Raw genomic sequence first — 19508 nt, forward strand, 5'->3', positions numbered from 1 at the left:
TATTAGAAAACAATTTATTATCACAGATAATTTTAGGCTTTACTACATTAATATTACACTCTATTTCTAAAGGAAAGTGGTCTGACCAAAATGTACTATAGTGTACTTTAGCATTTAATACAGTTTGTTGCGCAGCATTTGTCACAACACAATGGTCTAACCAGCGCCTGCACCCGTGGGCCTCACTTATAAATGTGTAAGTGTCAGATGGTAGTAGCGACATGTCCACACAATCCCATTTTTGGTCACAAGAAAAGTTTAACAGTTCATTACAAAATAACTCACCAGGATGAGCGTTAAAATCCCCGAGTATGAACACTGACTCTGTATTATTATTTTCGATTATTGCACTAATTTCACCCAAACAATCAACGAATTCTATCAAGTTGTCACTGCTATCTGTAGGCATGTATACACATAAAACTAAGAATGACCGGTCACACAAGTCCACTTTAATAGCAACCAGGCGCACACTTCTACAAGTGATGACAGACACACACGGAAAAACACTTTTTCTCCATAGAATGGCTACTCCGCCATAAGGACGCCCACGGAGGAGGATGCCGGGGTCCATTGCTGATTTACTCGTAGCACAGAAGTCATTGTCGAGGTTCCCAAGTGTAGGCAGCTCATGTGGCATAAGCCAAGTTTCTTGACGTGCAATAATATCGGCCGATTTGCATAGATCAACAATGCACTCCGAAGATCTTTTCGCCGATTTACAATTAAAAGTTATGAATTTGCTAACGTAATTGCTGTCCATAAGCGTTTTGTTTTGTTATCTCGGTGTCAGAGTCTTTTTTTTGTCTAAAAATAAAATATTTCCTGAAGTAAATACCATCGGGCCAGAAATTATTATCATAAAACAACGCTATTTTTTGTCTCGGTACAAGTATCTTGTATGAGTCATAGTCCTTCGATACTTTCATGTGTATTTTCTCAGGTTGAACAGCAATTCGTGTTTTTCTCATTATATATTCTGCTATATCTGTGGTTGTGGTTTCTTTCATAACATTGTAAATGTAGATTGGTGTTCTGATATCAGCTGCTTTGAATTTGGAGCCCGGGCTAACTGGCGCGGTACCAATTTTACCCGAAAACCGTGAGTTAGTCTGTTTTTTCCTCTGAACGGTTATCCAGCCTTCCTCATCAGTGCTGCTCTTTAGAACATTGGCAAAGGTTGGAGCTATTGGTGACTGAGCAGTTGACACCTTCATGATTAATCCATTATCAGTATCAGAAACAGCTGATTGGGCGTTGCCATATTTTGCACAGTGATTGACACCTGCCCGGTCATTCACACATTGCTGCGTTGCCGTTCCGTGCCCAGATTCGGACGATGTATTCGTATCTAAGAGCGTGGCGGGCATACAGTCGTCTATCTTCGCCCCACGGTCACGTGATGCGGCTTCGGCCAATACCGGCGTGGTGCACTCCAGCGACGACGGTATCGGCCCGACTTCGGGCTTCTCCGCCGTCGGCCCAGTTTCGGGCTTCTCCGCCAGCAGTCGCGCGTCAACAACATTGTCAGTTGAAGGGACCGGTATGTTTTCAAAATGTAGCATGCCGAAAGGACCGCTATCACTTGGACATTCAAAACTATCTTGTATGCGATTTCCGCCTCTTTTCGTATTGACATACGGTTCATAGTCTGATTTTTTAGATGATTTTAATTCTTCGATTTCAGACCTCAACTGATCAATCTGGTCCACTGTAGCATATTGTGATTCACCAAGAAAATAATCCTGAATTTGTTTCAATTCACTTTGCATTAAAACAATATCCTTAAGTAGCCTAGTTACGTCAATATGATCGAAAGTAACGGGTGGGAGTTTTTGTAGGTTTCTAGCCACGAAGATTGGAAGAATGTCAGGATCGTTACTTCCTCTAAAAAGACTAATAATGTCTTCAAGGTCTCGAGTGGTTCTTCCATCACCTTTTCTTGATATTTTTCTCTTTGATATGGAGTCAAAGAGAAGGCTTTTAGCTTCGACAATTTCTTCATTCTTGAAAGACGACGCACAGATCCTAATCAGACTAACATCGTCCATCACTTCCACCTTATTTTGTACAAATGCTAGCACTTCATTGATCACTATGTTGCATTTATCACATTTGATCACTTTAGAGGACATATTTCCAAAGCGCGCCGAGCGCGCGCGCTATTGCTGTGCGTACGGCGTGCGATCACAGCTGAGACTGGACTGACCTAATATTACCTACTTATATTTTTCCAAAACTGTAAATATGCCGGTCCAGACATAAATAAAACGCGTCCTTTTTATGTCGGACGAGTTGCACGTTTTGTCCTTTTTAATAAATCATAATATTTTCGTGCTTCACCGCTCGGGCCTTAGGGATTAAGAATGATGCTTTATTTGACGTAAACGCTTATTCATAATTCGCGATGCCCGAAAATCTTTTTATCTTCGCGTGTTGGTATCTATTACACTCAATTCTCTCTCTATTTTCATTCATCCATTTCTGTTGCTCAATATCGAATGAATCTTACAGGTTCGATTGTAATGAATGGTTGACAGTAAGCATACGAGATTTTTTTTAAATAAGCAAATATAAATTCATGAAACCATTAACATACATAGATAAAACACAGAGAAAAATTTAGAATCTTCTCTTTTAATGGAGATAGTAATTGAACTTCTTTAAAATGGTATTTAAGTTATGGTTGAGCTAAGTATGTAGATCATAAACTTATTAATTAATAAAGAGAAAACAGTAAACTACCAACGAACACCAGCATTTTAAATCATTATTAGTTACTAATAAAAAGCGGTTCACCGAATTAACTCTGGAGGTAGTGAAAATAAAATGAAATAATCTTAATGAAGACACAATAAATTTAAACATTTTTAACTATCAAAAAAGGTGTGTACAAAAAACAATGCCCCGCAAAGTTTCTCATAGATACGCCATAAGGTTCAATCAATCATTGGCTCTAAAAATAAAAAAGTGGCCACATAACACGACCCACGTAAACTCAGAGGAATGAAAAAACTACGACATGTATATTTTTTGTGGCCCGAACATTGGGGGGATTGTCTCAAACAATCTATTAAAGATTCTGTTAAGTCAGTTTTAAATATTTTAGTAGCTAGAGGTTCTGGTTAGAAATAAAGTATTTTAAAACAAGGTTTCTGAATCCAATACGCGTTTTATTTCTGGCGCAGAATAACCAAAGTTCGGTTGATTCTCTTGTTAGAACGGCCTGAACCCAATATATGAAACACCTTACATCATCCTGTCTCGCGTAATCACTTTCATACATTTCCTCATTTATCAGCTCTCCCTCGTGGACGTTTAGATGTGTCCCAACTAACACCGTAGCGTTAAAAAAACTCTCATATAACTTGTATAATGGTTCCATTCGAAAATTAAAGTGTTAAGACATAGCTGTATAAGGGTGTAGGAGAGTGCTCTAACTCACTTATAACCACGAAAGAGGCCCACGATTTTGAGAGTAAAGGCTTTAGAAAGTCTGTAAAACGGTGTCATTGAAGTGTTTAAGTTATAGAAAGCCTGTAGTACGGTGTCATTGAAGTGCTAAAGTTACTATAGAAGAGCGTTTAATCCCTCTCAGCTAGAACTTTTACCGGTATAGTTGTAGTTGTAGAACGGTTATTTGACTCCCTGACTCTTATTTGTTTGGTAAAAAAGGGTTAAGTGAGTATGTTACCGTTTTTCGATTACACTTTTACCATACAAGTTGTATGTCTTTGAAAATAATAGTGTCAACAGCAATCATACGCGATAGTATTACAGTGACAGTATTGATCATTACTAAATAACAGTAAATATAATATATCAACTTGACTTAACATGTTTTGTGAATTGAAAATAATATGCCATTGTAATTTTACTGTAATGTATACCATATTTCCCACCTCAATTTTAATGCGCTCCGAATTTATTAAGGATTTCAAATAAAACATAAGTAAATATAAAATAGACGACTCAATTTTGTATTTTTTTGTATGCTTGCTGTATGTCCATTAGTTTCATAAATCGATTGGCATGACTGGAATGACAAAATTCACATAAATAAGTAAGTATTTTAAAGCAAAATATTGTTTATCCCAGCAATTTATAGGTTAGGTCGCCAATGCAAATGGCGAACTTACATTTAATACATATAGACTCACCTAAGTCATCTATTACACTTTTTGAAATAGAACACCCTTAGTCAAGGGTATTATGCAGTCTTAGTCGATCCGCACAGTCTTGCTTAACACCGTTACTTTTACAGTCTACTTGCCTAACGCAATAAGCGTAAGTTAAGTTAACCTTAAATATTAAAACTGCATTGTTGAGTTTTCCAACACTGTAATAATCTTGTCTTACTGCACTCTTGACAAAATCTCTTTTATAACCAATCCCTGTAGCCTAAATTCAATATGGCACCTAAAGACTTATATGAGTATTAAAGAAAACCACTTAACAACCATAAGTGTTAACAGGTGTCAGTGAGCACTCTTGTATAGCTTTAGGTTCTAGAAACAGTTTAAACCTATAACATCTTAATTATAATTGCTTTGACTAATACCATTTTAACACTTAAACCTGCTGTTAACACTAATTTCATTTGTTAACTCATCTTTATCGCTTTATGTTAGAACTGAGATAATTATAACACAGTTATACAGGTTAAAGTTATAAAAATAGCTGTAACTGAGGGTAAAATGTTTGTTGGGGTGTATCTGCGTACATCGCTGCTAACGTTTCACGCACAACATTACACATAAAAATTATGATTACCTTTTTCTTTGACAAAGCCTATATTTCTAGCACTCGCCGTCCTACCCCTCTGCACTCTGATCCTCGGAAAGAATGAATATTTATGACTGGTAGGGCACATTTTTATCGTTTCTCCTTTGGACGTTTTATACCTGTAGTCAGAAAGGAATTTGATGAGCGGTCTCCCGCGTTTCCGACAAAAACGTCGTCCATATACATACGCCGGTTTCATTAGACTGATAAATTAGGATTCGTGTGGCGCGGCCTTCCAAATGTGGTTTCGCACAGGCAGAAAGAAATGCCGGTATTATACTTTCAGATTGGTGAAATTCCACATACAGTTGGGTGAAGGTTTTAAATCAAGATCGTTATACTGACGAGTTTTTGTCTGATTTTTAAGGCAAAGCTCCACGGGGTTCTCATGATGCGGACAAATTTACTAACAATCAGAGTCATGAATAGGGAATTATCGGAGACAATTAAAATATGAATGACCTAATTCTCTCTTGCGTTTTTTTATGATAATTATTAATTAATATTTAAATGAAATTGTTTTACCTCAAATTTAAAAATAAATCTGTTTGATTTTTGCCCAATTTTATGAAAATTTGGGGTCATACAGAAGACATTAGGTAGAGATAATTAGGTCCGCATTAGCCTTTTGCCCTGTAGGTTGTAAAATACAGTAGTAGCGCGCTAGCACGGGGCGCTATTAAAATGTGACCAAAGTTCTCCGTCGTGCTCGCTCTTGAGGCTGCGCGATGTGAGTGAGATCGATGCAAAACTCATGTAGGTAACTTCTTAAATGCGCCCCGTACTAGCCCTTAGCCTTAGCGAAATAGGTAGGTTAGGTATTTCATTGGTGAAATACATTCACTTATTAGACATACCAACTTTACCTAAAGTAATTTAATCACATCCTATTTGATATGAATTTAGCAGATAACTTTTTGTATCTAAACAAAATTGGTCCTTACTATTTGGTTATCAACAAGCGCATCTCTTTACGAGCTGCCGACACGAATTTTTGTGCTCGTTTGTGCGCTCTTTTTATTGAGTAAAACGAGCTTTTGAAGAAAGTGAGTTTTTAGTTAGAAACAAGGGTGAAACATAGATTTAATACAGACCTTAAAGTTTATTGCACGCATGTAAAGTACAGTTGTTCATACGTCACTTGGAGACGGCTACTTTTGTAAAGCTCAATATCTGTCAGACAGTCAGATTTCAACTGCATAGTACCTGACTACATTTTTTTATCGAATATATAAAACGTGAACTTACATCCGTAAATTTCGATGCCATTTGACCTACGTTCGTTCACAAATGCTGTTACCTGACACGTTTTATGATCTAATAACTTCCGGACGGGTAGACCTGTCCCATATGCCACTCGTTAGGGCCACAGTAATTATTATTTCCTCCTCATATGCCGTGTGATGTATGGACTCGTTACGTCAATGTCAGCAGGTGGATTTTGATACTATGCATATTTTGCAGATGGTGTTTGTTCACATCATGTAATTCTAACTAAAACAAATTAAATAGTTAATTATAATTAATATCATTAAGGGTCCAAATTCTAGTAAGTATACAAAGGTGATATTGTAATGTTATCATGAAAACTGCCTTTAAAATTCTTAGCTTTTCGGCTTAGCAAGTAACTTTCGAAACTCCAATTTGGATAGCGCGACTCAATGTTTCATCATTGACAGAATTCCGGACCCGCCGATAAAGTCAACAAAGTTTACACTTCCATGAAACAGGGCTTAATTGAACGCATTTGTTCCGAAGCCTTTTAGCTGATAGCGTCACTTTTGACGCTTGGCTCGATAAGGCACGTACAGAAAGAAACGGTGAAACTTACAATGCAAATTCGATTAAAATTATTGCGCAAGATGTCGATATTGGAGACAACGGTAATTGGAATGGATTTAACAGCAATTTTGAGGTGAAAGTCTCAAAAATATGTGATATTAAAGCCAATATATTCATGTGATAATGTGTTGTAACTGAATACTTATGTGACGGTGATGACGTTCAGCATCAAATCGAATATTGTATAGGCGATAAAGACAATTTAATTTATTCATCGTTTCGGTGTTTTTTTTTCTTTCATGTTTCCTACCAGCAATTCAGATAGCAATTACTTTGTGACTCATTGTAATGGCTTTTAAAATATTCTAGATATCTTAAGTATTTTTGTCACACTTGGAGAATCAAGTTACTAGTAAGTATAACGGTATTGCTGCAGACGTAAACAGTCAAGAAAAAACGGCGAATCCAGAAGAAGATCTAGTTTTTGTTGGTTCCAAGCGAGACTTAGATTTATTCCTCTCGGATCTCCGTCGTTCCTATTTTTTGCCTGTCTGCCAACGTTATTGTTATCCTTAAAACAATGGCCTTAGCAGCATCATATCCGGGCCTTATAATTCTAACACCATCAGCGGAAATGCGAGTGATATGGGTTTATAATATGGTATTTCAACGTTTACTTCTCGCTTTAACTGTTGAAGTTTAGTTATTCAAATTATGTAAGCGCCCTTTACTGGGAGTTGTATTGCATATTAAATCAATGTTTCAACGCATTAGGTGTGGTCTAATCACTTTCTCTTTGTGATTTAATAGATACCTAGATGCGGCTTACAGATATAACTTATTTGTAAGCATAATAATTATCTGGAGAGTAAATTCTCATCACAAGCTGTGACTTTACAAATGCTGGCTATAAAAAACCGTTGAATTAAAAGAAACATAAATAAATTAACAAACAGACGCCAATTCGGATTCGATATCGTAAGTAAATATTATGAAACATGAACTACTAGCTGAACTTAATCCTGAAACAACAAGGGCTGCTTATTTAAAAAACAAAGGCGGTATACGGGGGGTGCTAAAACTTGGTGTTTGTTTGGGACCCAGTTTTATGATCGAGGACGTCCGCCGACAACAAGCGCCGGAATTTAGGCGCCAACTACATTAGACAATCCGATAGCAGAATCTAAAGACGTTAATGGAACATAAAAATGTTTACAGACGACATAAATTATTCACGAAAGAAGTCGCCGATGAATTCTGAGATTCACCGACAAAATGTTTTATTGGTAATGGTTTTTTATTGACTCTCACTTTTTAGGATTCACTAATAACTCACAAACACCACGGTAAAGTTATGTAAAGTTGTGAAGTTTATTGAAACAGCTTAGCGATAAAATCTTAGATGTTGTGGTTTCACGGATACTTAAATTACTTTTTATAGCATTCCAAGATCTTCTGGTAAATCATAACACATTATTCTTATAAGAAACACAATGGCTAATATTTTCATTCACAAGAATAAAATCCGGCAACAGAATAGGCTAGAGAGCGTAAAACATACATCAATAGAGCAGCATGAATGGAGGAACACCGTAACTACGTTGTAAAGTGAAATAAAGCGTTTTCGAATCACCCTCTTGACAATACTGCGGCCCACGCTACGAAAGTGTCCAGAGACTCAGAACACAACAATACTTTTACACCCCGAATGATTTGAAGGACGCGGACGAATAATGATATAGGTCCCAAAGGACCCACACAATGGTCGGGGCATAATAATAGTTGTAGATTTGAAAGTAATTTGAATATGAATGGGTCCCCCCCCGCGCAAACGGAGTCATGTAATAACAAATATGAAGTGTGTCGCTTTTATGCTGCGCTTAGTTCCCCCGATGATTTTGACTTTCGTGCAGTGAATGATTGAACAAACTTTTGCTGAATTTAAAGTCGTAATTACGATGGTCTTTGTTTGCTATATCGATCGGTGGATTGTATTTTTGCAACAGAAGTGTCCACTTGCAAATGCGTGACCGTTTTCCCATATGCAAATTAGTGTCTCCCTCATGCTTTTAAAGCATTACTGTGTTTGTTTTTGGACGTCTGACTGTTTATACGTTCAGATTTATGTGTAGCAGGAGCGCAGTGAATCGATATCTCTCACACTAGTGCTGGGTACTTACAGGAATGTTGTTTGTTTTAGATTTTAAATTGGAAAACGGATTATGGAGTCATTTCAAATAAAAATGCTCATGTCTTCTATTTACTTTGATATAGTTCGGTACCTATTAGTTTCATATACATAGTTTTTAGGCAGGTCTATTTATACCATTGGATGGGTGACCCTGTCTGTGTTGCCTAACTTCAATTATCAGTTACTATATACGATCACTGAAGCTAGTTCGACTATGGTATCTTCCACGGATTCTTACTGAACAAATATTCCAACAAAATGAAGTAAATTATGAAAATCAATAAATTCTCTACACCCCTATTAACTTTCACTATCTTTCACACACAAACGCTCCACACTGACAGTGCAATTTTTCTCACTTCACTCTTAACTGTCACTTCCACACGCCTTTATAGGAATAACCCGATACAAATAATCTGCGTACCCCGAGTGACACGTAAAAAATATCATTTGCTCTTAAAATTGTCAACTGTGAGACTGACACACCCGCGACACGTGACCTGACACACCAGTTCCGGTAGTTTACCTGGACTAGCATTATGTCAAGCACTCCTAATAAGTGTGTGAAGTGTTGCAAAAATATGCCTTCCAAAGATGGGCAATTTAAATGTAAAAAGTGCCTAAAGGTGTATCACAAGACATGCATCAAGGTCAGCCGTGGTGTATGTGAAAATTGTATGCCTGAAAATCCTGTCACAAGCCCAACTCCAAAGGTATTTCTGGATCTCGATCTTAAAAATTTAACGGTCGAGTCGCTGCTGCACGCTTTAAACAAAAAAATGGAGGTAGTGTTCAAGATCAAGGAGGATACCGGTTTTTACGCAGAAAAGTATGATGAGATGTTGTTGAAGCAAAATGAAATACTTACTGCAATGAAAAAACAACAAAATATTATAGATGATATTACTAATAGATGTAAACACTTTGAAAAACTCACCCAGGCCTTAGAACAAAGAGTTCAAGCCATAGAACAAAAGGACAAAAATAAAAACATCGAAATAGTAGGCGTTGTATTAAAAGAAAATGAAAATATAAAGGAGACAATAGGGAAGATAGCAATGCAACTGGGAGTAGACATTAAAGATGTGGAGTCCGCCTGGCGCGTGGGGCGCGCCGTGCCCGGCCGCCGCCCGCCGCCCATCGTCGTGCGCCTGCGACAGGAGGCGGCCCGGGACTTCTGGATGGGCAAGCGAGGCCTCCTCCGCACCAACAAGGTCTTGTTTCCGGAGGAGCCCGATACACCTATCTACGTGAATGAAGATCTCACTAGGTACAATCGAGAGCTGCTTTGGAACACGAAGCAAAGCCTACGAGGGATATTCAAATATATATGGGTGAAGAAAGGGCGTATCCTGTGTAAAAAAGGTGATGATTCGAAAACGATCCACATCACTACCCGAGCAGACCTCGAAGCTCTCGCCAAACCCTGAGTACCTGCTTATGTTATATTTAATGTCAGTCTTACTTTTAGCGCATACCTAAATGTGTGACCTGTAACCACTCAAATTCAATGCACAAGATGATTATTTAAAGGAAAAATATACCAAAACCTATGAAAGTCCAAAACAATGGATAGATTGCTTATCTGATGACAAAATTATAAATGTCAACATTGCACATTTAAATGTGAGATCTCTCAAGAAAAACTTTAACGAGACAATAGCCCAACTAAGAGACGCCTTATCGTATCTAGACGTACTTATCTTCACCGAAATTAATTTAAAAGACGACATGGTATCGATGTATCAATTGCCGGGGTTCGAGATGTTCGCGTCATGCCGGGAGACCAGGAGAGGCGGTGGCATACTGATGTATGTCCAGAAGGAGCACGTGTTCCAGCGGGAGCCCACCTTCTTCACGTCGTGCGAGGCGCTGGGGGGCGCCGTGCAGGTGCGCGGGGCCCGCTTGCAGCTGCTGGCCGTATACCGGCCCCCTACGTCTGTGTTAGCCCAGTCTAAAGTGCCTGTGTTTGTGCGTGAGCTAGAAAGTGCAGTGAACTCGGTCCCGCGTGACCGTGACCTTGTGATCATCGGTGATATAAACATAAATACGCTTGTAAAACAAAATACCGACACAATGTTGTATGAAGACACTCTTAGCGATTGTGGACTCTTAAATACTATATTTGGAGTGACCCGAGAGGAAATTAGGGATTCTCGACTCATTGTATCATGTCTAGATCATATTTTGCTACGACAAAACAAATTGTTTAACTATAAATCAAACATTGTTAAGTGTGGTACCTCCGACCATCATCTTGTAAACATAGGCTTTTCTATAAATACAATTAAACATAAAGAAAAAAAGGTAAAACAAATATTTGATAACTTTTCTATAAAGCAAGACTTAAAGAACATAGACTGGTCGGAGTTGGTAACATTTCAATGTCCTTTATTAATGTATGAAAAAATGTGTAAAATATTTGAAACTATTTATAATAAAAATGTAAGATCAATTAAAATTAGAAATAAAACAATAGATTCGTGTCCGTGGTTAACTAAAGATATAAAGAATTGTATCATTCATAAAGATAAATTGTATAAAGAATGGAGGAGTTGTCCAAATGATATGTCTAAAAGATTAGAATATACTAGATACAGGAATAGAACATTCAAATTAATAAATAAGTCAAAAAACCTCCATAGGAAAGAATTATTAAAACAATGTAAAGGTAACAGTAAAAAAATATGGGAGCATATAAATAATTGGTTAGGCCGCAATAAAAAATCGTTAGATGAGGTTATTATACAACATATGGGTACCCAGTTGGATATTCAGTCAATTTGCTCTAACTTTGCCCACACCTTTGCTACGGAGGTTGTGCAATTAAAATCAGAACATAATTGTAACACAGAACTATTAAATAGACAAAATTATACTAAAACTGTAAACGCTTCCATACGATTCGCTAGGGTTACCACTTCTCAAGTAATAAAGATAATAGAACAACTTGATACCCATATGTCTCCTGGGTTTGACCAATTAAGGCTATCTGATTTAAAAGAAATAAAAACTGCTATCGGCCCTGTAATTGCGAGAATGATTAACCTTTTTGTAGAACAATCTAAGTACCACGACCACCTCAAAATCTCAATTATAAGACCTATTTATAAAAGTGGTAGCCATTGTGAAACAACAAACTATAGGCCTATTGCAATCTTGTCATGCATTAATAAGATAATTGAAAAAGCCCTGATTGGACAGATCCATCGTTTCTTATCTAAACATGACGTCATCGCACATTCCCAATTTGGCTTTCAAAAAGGGAAAAGCACGTCCTCTTTGTTGTCCAGTTTTGCTAACGATATAAATAACTACTTAAATAACAAACAACATGTCGGTGTTATCTTCATAGACTTCAGGAAGGCATTTGATACGCTGAATCATGATGTCCTCCTGAAGTCTATGGAGTCCTGTGGAATTCGGGGCAGACTGAACTCTTGGTTTAGAGAATATTTATCACATAGGAAATTGACCGTAAAAGTGGATAACCATACGGGAGGGTGCGAGGATGTCAGCTATGGTGTGGCGACCGGGTCAGTGACCGGGCCCGCCTGCTATATTATGCACGTTAATAGTATGCCTAATGTAATAAAACATTGCAAGATATATATGTTTGCCGACGACACATGTCTTCTATATAATCATAAGGATGTGAATGTAATCCAGCAATGTTTACAGGATGATTTTGACAACATAACAAGTTGGGCTCACGATAACGGCATCATACTCAATGTAAAAAAGACAAATGTAATGTGTATTTCTTCTACGCATAAAAAACAAGACACTAAAATATTTTTAAAAGGTCATAACTACGAGTGTCTGCACATCAATTGTATGAACTGTAAATGTCCCTTGATTGCCCAGGTTGATGAATGTAGATATCTTGGTATTATTATAGATAGTAAGTTTAACTTTAAAAAACACATTAGTAGTTTAACTGATAAATTAAGAATATTACTACGAAAATTTAATCAATTGAAATATTTTGTTCCGCGATCAATCCTGTATTGTTTATATTTCGCTTTGGTAGACTCTTTGATATCTTATGGTATTGTTATATATGGTGGATCATTTAAAACATACATAAACAAAATAAAACAGCTTCAACTCCGCTTTATAAAACTTTTGGTAGATAAAAACATTAAAAGAAAGTTTAGAGATAATTATGAGGGACTATTTATGCATTGTAAAATATTACCAGTAGATAAAAAATACCATTTTGAATTAGCGAAAGAAGAGTATTGGTCAAACATGTATAAAACACAGTTTGTAGGAAAGATAAAGACCAGACAAGTAAGCAGGGCGAAGTTTTTTGTACCTAAAGTTAACAATGAGTATGGTAAACGAACAAAGCAATACATAATTCCAAAAATTTTTAACAAAATGAGTGACGCAACTAAAAGTGTAATACCATTTAAGTTTGTAATAATGAAAAAACTGCTTAAAAGTCATTTTTTAAAACAGTTGTGAACCGTTATTATTACTCGTAAACTATAATGTTTATTTTATCTTATACCTATTGTATCCGCACAGTTTACTAAGTTTTAACTTAGATGTTAGATGTTATTTGTAGGCTTTGGTATAATGGCTAGTTATGTATAAATATTTTTTTTCTAGAGTGTATCTTCCCCGAGAAACAGTACTGCTGTTTGGGGTATAATGTATGTTTTTATTGTATTATTTGATGAATAAACGTTTTTCAAACAAAAACCATCAAACTTATTAAAACACGAACATCTGCAACCCTTAACACCTAAATCCATGCACATAAAGCTGACATTCCATAGTAAAAACCGCAAAGATAAAGTTGCATGCCCTAACAAGCATCCCCTAGGTGCGTGTGCAAATCTAGTTGTGAGTTGTCAATTTATTCTGTTTACGTTTTAGTATTTTTAGGTATGAAATATTGAGGGAGCGGAATGAAATATGTATTTGAAAAGGTTTGTTTGCTTTTGCGAATTCTGGGAGACCTTGAATGAAATATCAAGCAATTTATTTGGGTCCGCAATTTAGGTTTAGACCCTCTGGCTAAATAAATGATTGCCTACCGTACTAGGCAATTAAGAAGTTTGACCGCGGTTATTGTTAGCCGACTATAATTTTGTAGTTTTTAGTAATATCAGGTATTGTAGCGGTCCAAATGCCATTATTTGGTGTGAGAGAACAAACCACATTCGCAGCTATATCGATAACAATCAAACACACTTGACAGAGCACATCATAATCAGTGCCAATTACCGGAACGCACTGAACCTTACCATCCACTGATGCATATGCAGCTTACAATATAGTCCAGTCATAACTTAGATTAACAATATACGAACTAGACGGAGTAAAGTCAAAAGAAACGCAAATAACAACCCACTTCTACCACTGAGCTGTTATTTTGTTTTAGAAGAAGATTTGTGACCCTTTTATTGTAACAATTGTTGTCATTAGGTTGACCTTAAAACGATCTGACAGTAAACAAAATGCGGACAGTTTTGTGCCCTATTTTTGTATGTGACTCACCATCTTGTGAGTATATTATGAATCTAAGAGTCATAACCATTACCACAGCTACCGCTCACTGCGACGAACAAAGACCTCACGATTCCACACAAGGCTGCGCAGGGAGAGCTGGTAAAAATGTTGTAACTACTATGTTATACTGTGGCTATAATGTGGAAAAATTGCAATGGTAATTTGAAATAGAAATAGTAGGTAAATTCAATAATATTTTGTTCAGACATTAAGATTATACGGTTGTATACAAAGGTTGTCTGGAAGAGATCGCTCTTGATTTGTAATGTGTTTTTCTTTTTGGTGTGCAAATAAAGATTATATTAATATTATTATTATATACCTATATAAGATAGTATTTATATTCAGTCCTAGTATATTGATTTAAATCCTCTAGATTGTGATAATCATGGCCCATATAGTGACCTCCTAAATTATGACAATTTAAACCAACTACCTTCCTACAGCTACATACTTTCAGTACTGTAAAAATAGTAGTAGAAGTTCAACAAAGTGACAAAAACGTGAATAAAATTATGCTGCAAAAGAATTCGTTTGAAAAATTCCAGACCATAGCACATCATCCAGAGAGGCGGGCGGTGGCAAAAAATTCACCGATAATAAAATTATAGGCAGACCGCAGTCGCTATTAAATGCAGGCCGCCGTGAAATATATGGAGTAGCGGCACTGTGACGCTGGAACACTAAACTGTGGTGTAAAATCATAGGATATTAGTATTTTGTGCCTACATGAATACAAAACAAAATCAATCATTGCTGCATACACTATCATAATAAAAACAAGTTCAATAGCAAAAAAAGACTTATTTTTCTGTTCAGTCGTTCTACATTTTATTAGCTTATTTGTCGTCATTTGTGGAGGTTTGAGCTGCAATTCAGTCTATATTGAAAAATTATATTAAAAATCTGACCTGACTCATCACTATCGGAAAATTTTATGTTAAATCAGTTTCCATATTATTTGTATTGGTACCTAATGTATTCTGAAATTTCTCCGCTATCGCTTGTCATGAAAGCCAGCAGTTAAATGATAGAGCACATGATATTTATGCATGCTTTATACGGAGCTCCCACCGAACACTCTCAGGGAAACGAATTTCAGTGGAGCAATTGATTTACCGTAAAATTATTGGCAGACTTTGGTATTTTAAATTCCCTCTATTACATAGTAGGCAGTACCTACTCGTAGATTCGTAGTAAAACGAATGGCTTTTTTGAAGTACAAGATATTTTGAAATGAAACTTCACAGCAGTTATAACTTTAATTGAAGAGCTAAAAGAAATAATTGTATTCAAGTTGTAGCTAAGTCAAGAACAATAGAAACACGAAACCTAATTGTAAGAGCTGGATGGTAGCATCAGTTATGACCTTAGTGGGAAAGAGAAAAGTGCTGTCCAAACCATTATGGGCTATTTGAAACTGAACAAATTACGCATTCAAATTTTCTAACACCCCGCTGAGCTATTTTACAATTCATTTTTCCATAACCACCCTTTGTAATCAACACTGATCCAAGTTTATTCCAGTTTGGACTTTTGTTATAACATTCACGAGCAATTACAAAATGCCTACGCCAAATTAGCCCAGTTTATTAAAAATTAACGTTTTTAGTTTGTTCTATTCTGATGAGCCGTTAAATGCACTTCAATATTGATCTTCATATTAACTTTTTCCGTTTAAGGCTAGTTTGGTGCTATTGTCTCTGTATCTTTATCATTGCTCGCATTTACGGACCTTAATATTTATAAAAGTTCGATTTGCTATTAATGGATTAGTTAAGGAATTATTGCAGTGGTCTTAGGAAATTTTCCTTTACTAACAGCTTTTGTGGGAAGCAGTTAAACTCTGCGAAACAGTCCAGTAATTGCATAAAACTAGTGCTTTTTCGGTCGTAAAATGTGATTACTTGGATCCAATCCTTTGTGCCATTAGAGAACGAACCCAATCGGATTCCGCCCGTCCACCCCGCCTTCCCAATAGCGAGTGAAAAGTCGCCGTCAATTAATTAGTGGCTACAGAACCCTCGTTGGACCGTGAGAAACGGAACCCTAAGCAACTTTATAATGAGTTCATTAAGCCTGGAGTTTTACTCCCGAACATTTCCCCGATAGATAAGTAATTCTTGATTAGTACTTTCTCATTTTCATTGCCTTAATTGAGAAACTTAGTGATTTGAAAAAATATCCTTGTACCTAGATAAGTATCTCCTTTATGGTGTGTGGCCTTATTTTGGTGAATATATATTTATATAAATAAATAATTATAAAGCACTTACATACTGAAAGAATACATTATTTTACACAAAGTCCGTACATTCAAAGAATTTAAATTGAACTTACCTAGCGATAGAATGCAGTAGAAATCCATAAAATTAGCACCCTTTTTTACCTGTAAAAGAAGAAAATTTTGCTTTGTAACAGATGAACCATACAAGCAGACAAATAAAAAATAGGTAGTTCTGTACTTTATTTCATCAAAAATAAACAAGTAGGCGATATCAAATAAAGTTTCAAACTTCCGTATGTTGCTTTACATCGATGATTTTTTTATTATTTTCAAGTCCAAGTAAACAAAAACTTTTTTTATAGGTTCTTGTTAGGTAATATAAACTTACAAACAAAATGTCAATACTTGTCACTGTCGTTTCACTATAAGTTTAAAGTAATTATTAATTCAGCATACACGGTTCAGAAGCCAGGCAGGTGTCACTGATAGGCTCCATGATAAGGAAGTTTGATCAACGATAAACTACAATTGGGGTTTCGAAATATCCTAGCGTCCTTTAGCAAAACGTATCTAAGAGGCACATCTGCCAATTTAGGACTAAGCTAATTTAGCTCATATTACGATAGAGCAAAGTTTGTTATTGTTATCGAATATGTGCTATCTGTAAGCTGTTGTCTGTTGTACAAAAGAGGATATGAAGGTCAATTTGAATATTTCATGGACTTGCAATAGTTAAAGGTGCACATATGTTTTACAAATAAACTAGGTAAATATGTAAATTCTGAAATAGGCTTTCCAGTAATTTTTTTTTGTGAGCTTGATAATATTTGAAAAAAGTACCTATAACAATACGAACGATCCATTCACGAGTTCAATTCCATATCACATAACAAAAATAATCAATTATTAGTAATATTTGGCTCATTTAATTGAAACAAATCTGCATGCTCATAATTTTTTTGAAGATGACCTTTAATCATTTTAAATAATTAATTCACTATAACTACTAAATAATAATTAAGAACCCTTACAGAGTCTATAACTATACAGTATACTTACACCTTTTTTGCAGTCAAAAAACCATATTATTAGGTAGTCTACAATACAGTCAGTCGTTCATTTAAAATAAAAAAATACAGTAATATTTTCCTAACCTCAAAACCGTCACGTTTTACACATCACACACCTCATCACATGGGTCTTCTCAAAGCTATTCTTTTTATTACCCCCATTTGCTAAACGCCCATTCACCCCTAGTTTAAACATAGGGTCGAGGCTGATGTACAATAAAATTAAATGGTTCGATAGGTCGATAGACACAATTGTAGGGTTAAATCGATTAGAACCGTGATAATGGTCTTACAGCCAAACGCTATCGGTTTCACATAATAATGGTAATTTTGGTATCGATTTTGGTTTAATTTCGTTTTTATAGGTTTTTTACATAAACACTGCCGAAAAGTGGGTGCAGCAATACACCTCTGCCTACCCAAGGCTTACTGCAAGGGAGTACATTAGTACAAGGTGCGAGTGTTTATTATTATTATTATATTTTAAATTCGTTTGTATAAAATATATATATGTATATATATATATACGCCTTTTAAAGAACATAATTTGATTAATAGTAATAAGTCTAAAATTTAATACACTCACAAGCAATGAACAATTAAGAAAAAAAATGGGTCTGTTTAGGTCGGAATTTTGTAAATGGAACTTTTTCATTTCTCGCGAGTGTAATACAAAGGTCATAATAGTCGGTGTATTGATGTGGCTTCCATCCATCACTCACTGTGTAAGGCCTTGGTCTCCTATTTACGCCGCAGTTCGCGTCCAGCGTCACGCCGTAGGCAACGTCACAATGCTCACTATAGAAATGTACTGATGCGGTCTCCCTCACACGCCGACGTTGGCGCGTAGATGTTATGAGTATCGTGACGCGGCCCACGGCGGTGACACTTGACGCGACCCACGGAGTAAATAGGAGACCCGGGCCTTATTCCTGACACCCTCCACCGATATAGCACTCTGTCAATTTTTGATTTGGCGTAGGTATATTATACTTTACCCGATGGCAACTACCTGATATTTAGTATATATCTACTTAATATAATCTTGTCGAATGAAATAAAAACTGATACTAAATTATAATGATGAATGATAATTAATTGTTATAAGTTTACACAACTTTTTAGGAAGGAAGAACATAATATACTAATTGCTGAAAATTATACTGAATACTTACTCGAATCCTCTTAAAATACCCCTCTAAAATCTTCACAAAGAATATATTTAATAAACTTACACAAAGACACACATGTCATAACAGCCCTAGTTTTGCTAGTAGTTAAAACACTTAGGGTTTTCTGCATTAAATTATTCAACTAGGTAATCACAACAATATTGGGAATGATGAAACACAATACGAGAACAGTACACCCATTCTAAGAAACTATGAAATGGAAACAAGGCATTTAGTGCGATGTTAAGAATTGTTATTGGAACTTTTAGGTACTTTACTTGCTATGGAAATAACATAAATGAACCGCAAGTCTTTTTAAATAAAAGCAAGGCTGGAATAGTAAGATTAATATTTTCTTTCTATTTTAGCTCAGAAGGACAATCTGAACTACTTTTCTACTTTCCATTGACGACCGAATGGCGTAGTGGTTAGTGACCTGACTACTGAGCCGATGGTCCCGGGTTCGATTCCCGGCTGGGGCAGATATTTGTTTAAAGACAGATATTTGTACTCGGGTCTTGGGTGTTGATATTTATATTTAGTATCTATCTATCTATGTATTTGTGTAGATATATCAGCTGTCCGACACCCATAACACAGGTTCTGCCTAGCTTGGGGTCGGATGGCCGTGTGTGAGATGTCCCCACATATTTTCTTCTACGACTTAAAAGTCTTCTTCCGTTACATCAAATACGTTACACGTTACATTGAATCGATTTTCTATAAATATTAAACAAATGACATAATTATTGTAC

General features: G+C 36.1%; 2 protein-coding genes across 7 annotated transcripts in view; both read right to left on the bottom strand.

The window, feature by feature from the left end:
* The window catches only part of LOC105389802 (netrin receptor UNC5B), a 75728-nt gene that overhangs the window by 42966 nt on the left and 13254 nt on the right, over positions 1-19508 (bottom strand). For 5 of the 6 annotated variants that reach the window (XM_048628893.1, XM_048628892.1, XM_038122603.2 and 2 more), the window contains exon 2: positions 16625-16673. The exons of the other annotated variant lie outside the window; for it this stretch is intronic. The gene's annotated coding sequence lies outside the window, so the exon portion shown is untranslated. The remainder of the gene's footprint in view (positions 1-16624; positions 16674-19508) is intronic. 6 annotated transcript variants of the gene reach the window in all.
* On the bottom strand, positions 744-2135 carry LOC125490302. Its single transcript, XM_048629134.1, has one exon. It carries the CDS (start codon positions 2133-2135, stop codon positions 744-746), a length of 1392 nt encoding a protein of 463 aa, XP_048485091.1.

Source organism: Plutella xylostella, chromosome 22, assembly GCF_932276165.1.
Source record: "Plutella xylostella chromosome 22, ilPluXylo3.1, whole genome shotgun sequence".
Classification (NCBI taxonomy): Eukaryota; Metazoa; Arthropoda; class Insecta; order Lepidoptera; family Plutellidae; genus Plutella; species Plutella xylostella.

Coding starts and splice junctions, on each gene's coding strand:
- LOC125490302 (XM_048629134.1), bottom strand. CDS start 2,135: ATGTCCTCTAAAGTGATCAAATGTGATAAATGCAACATAGTGATCAAT.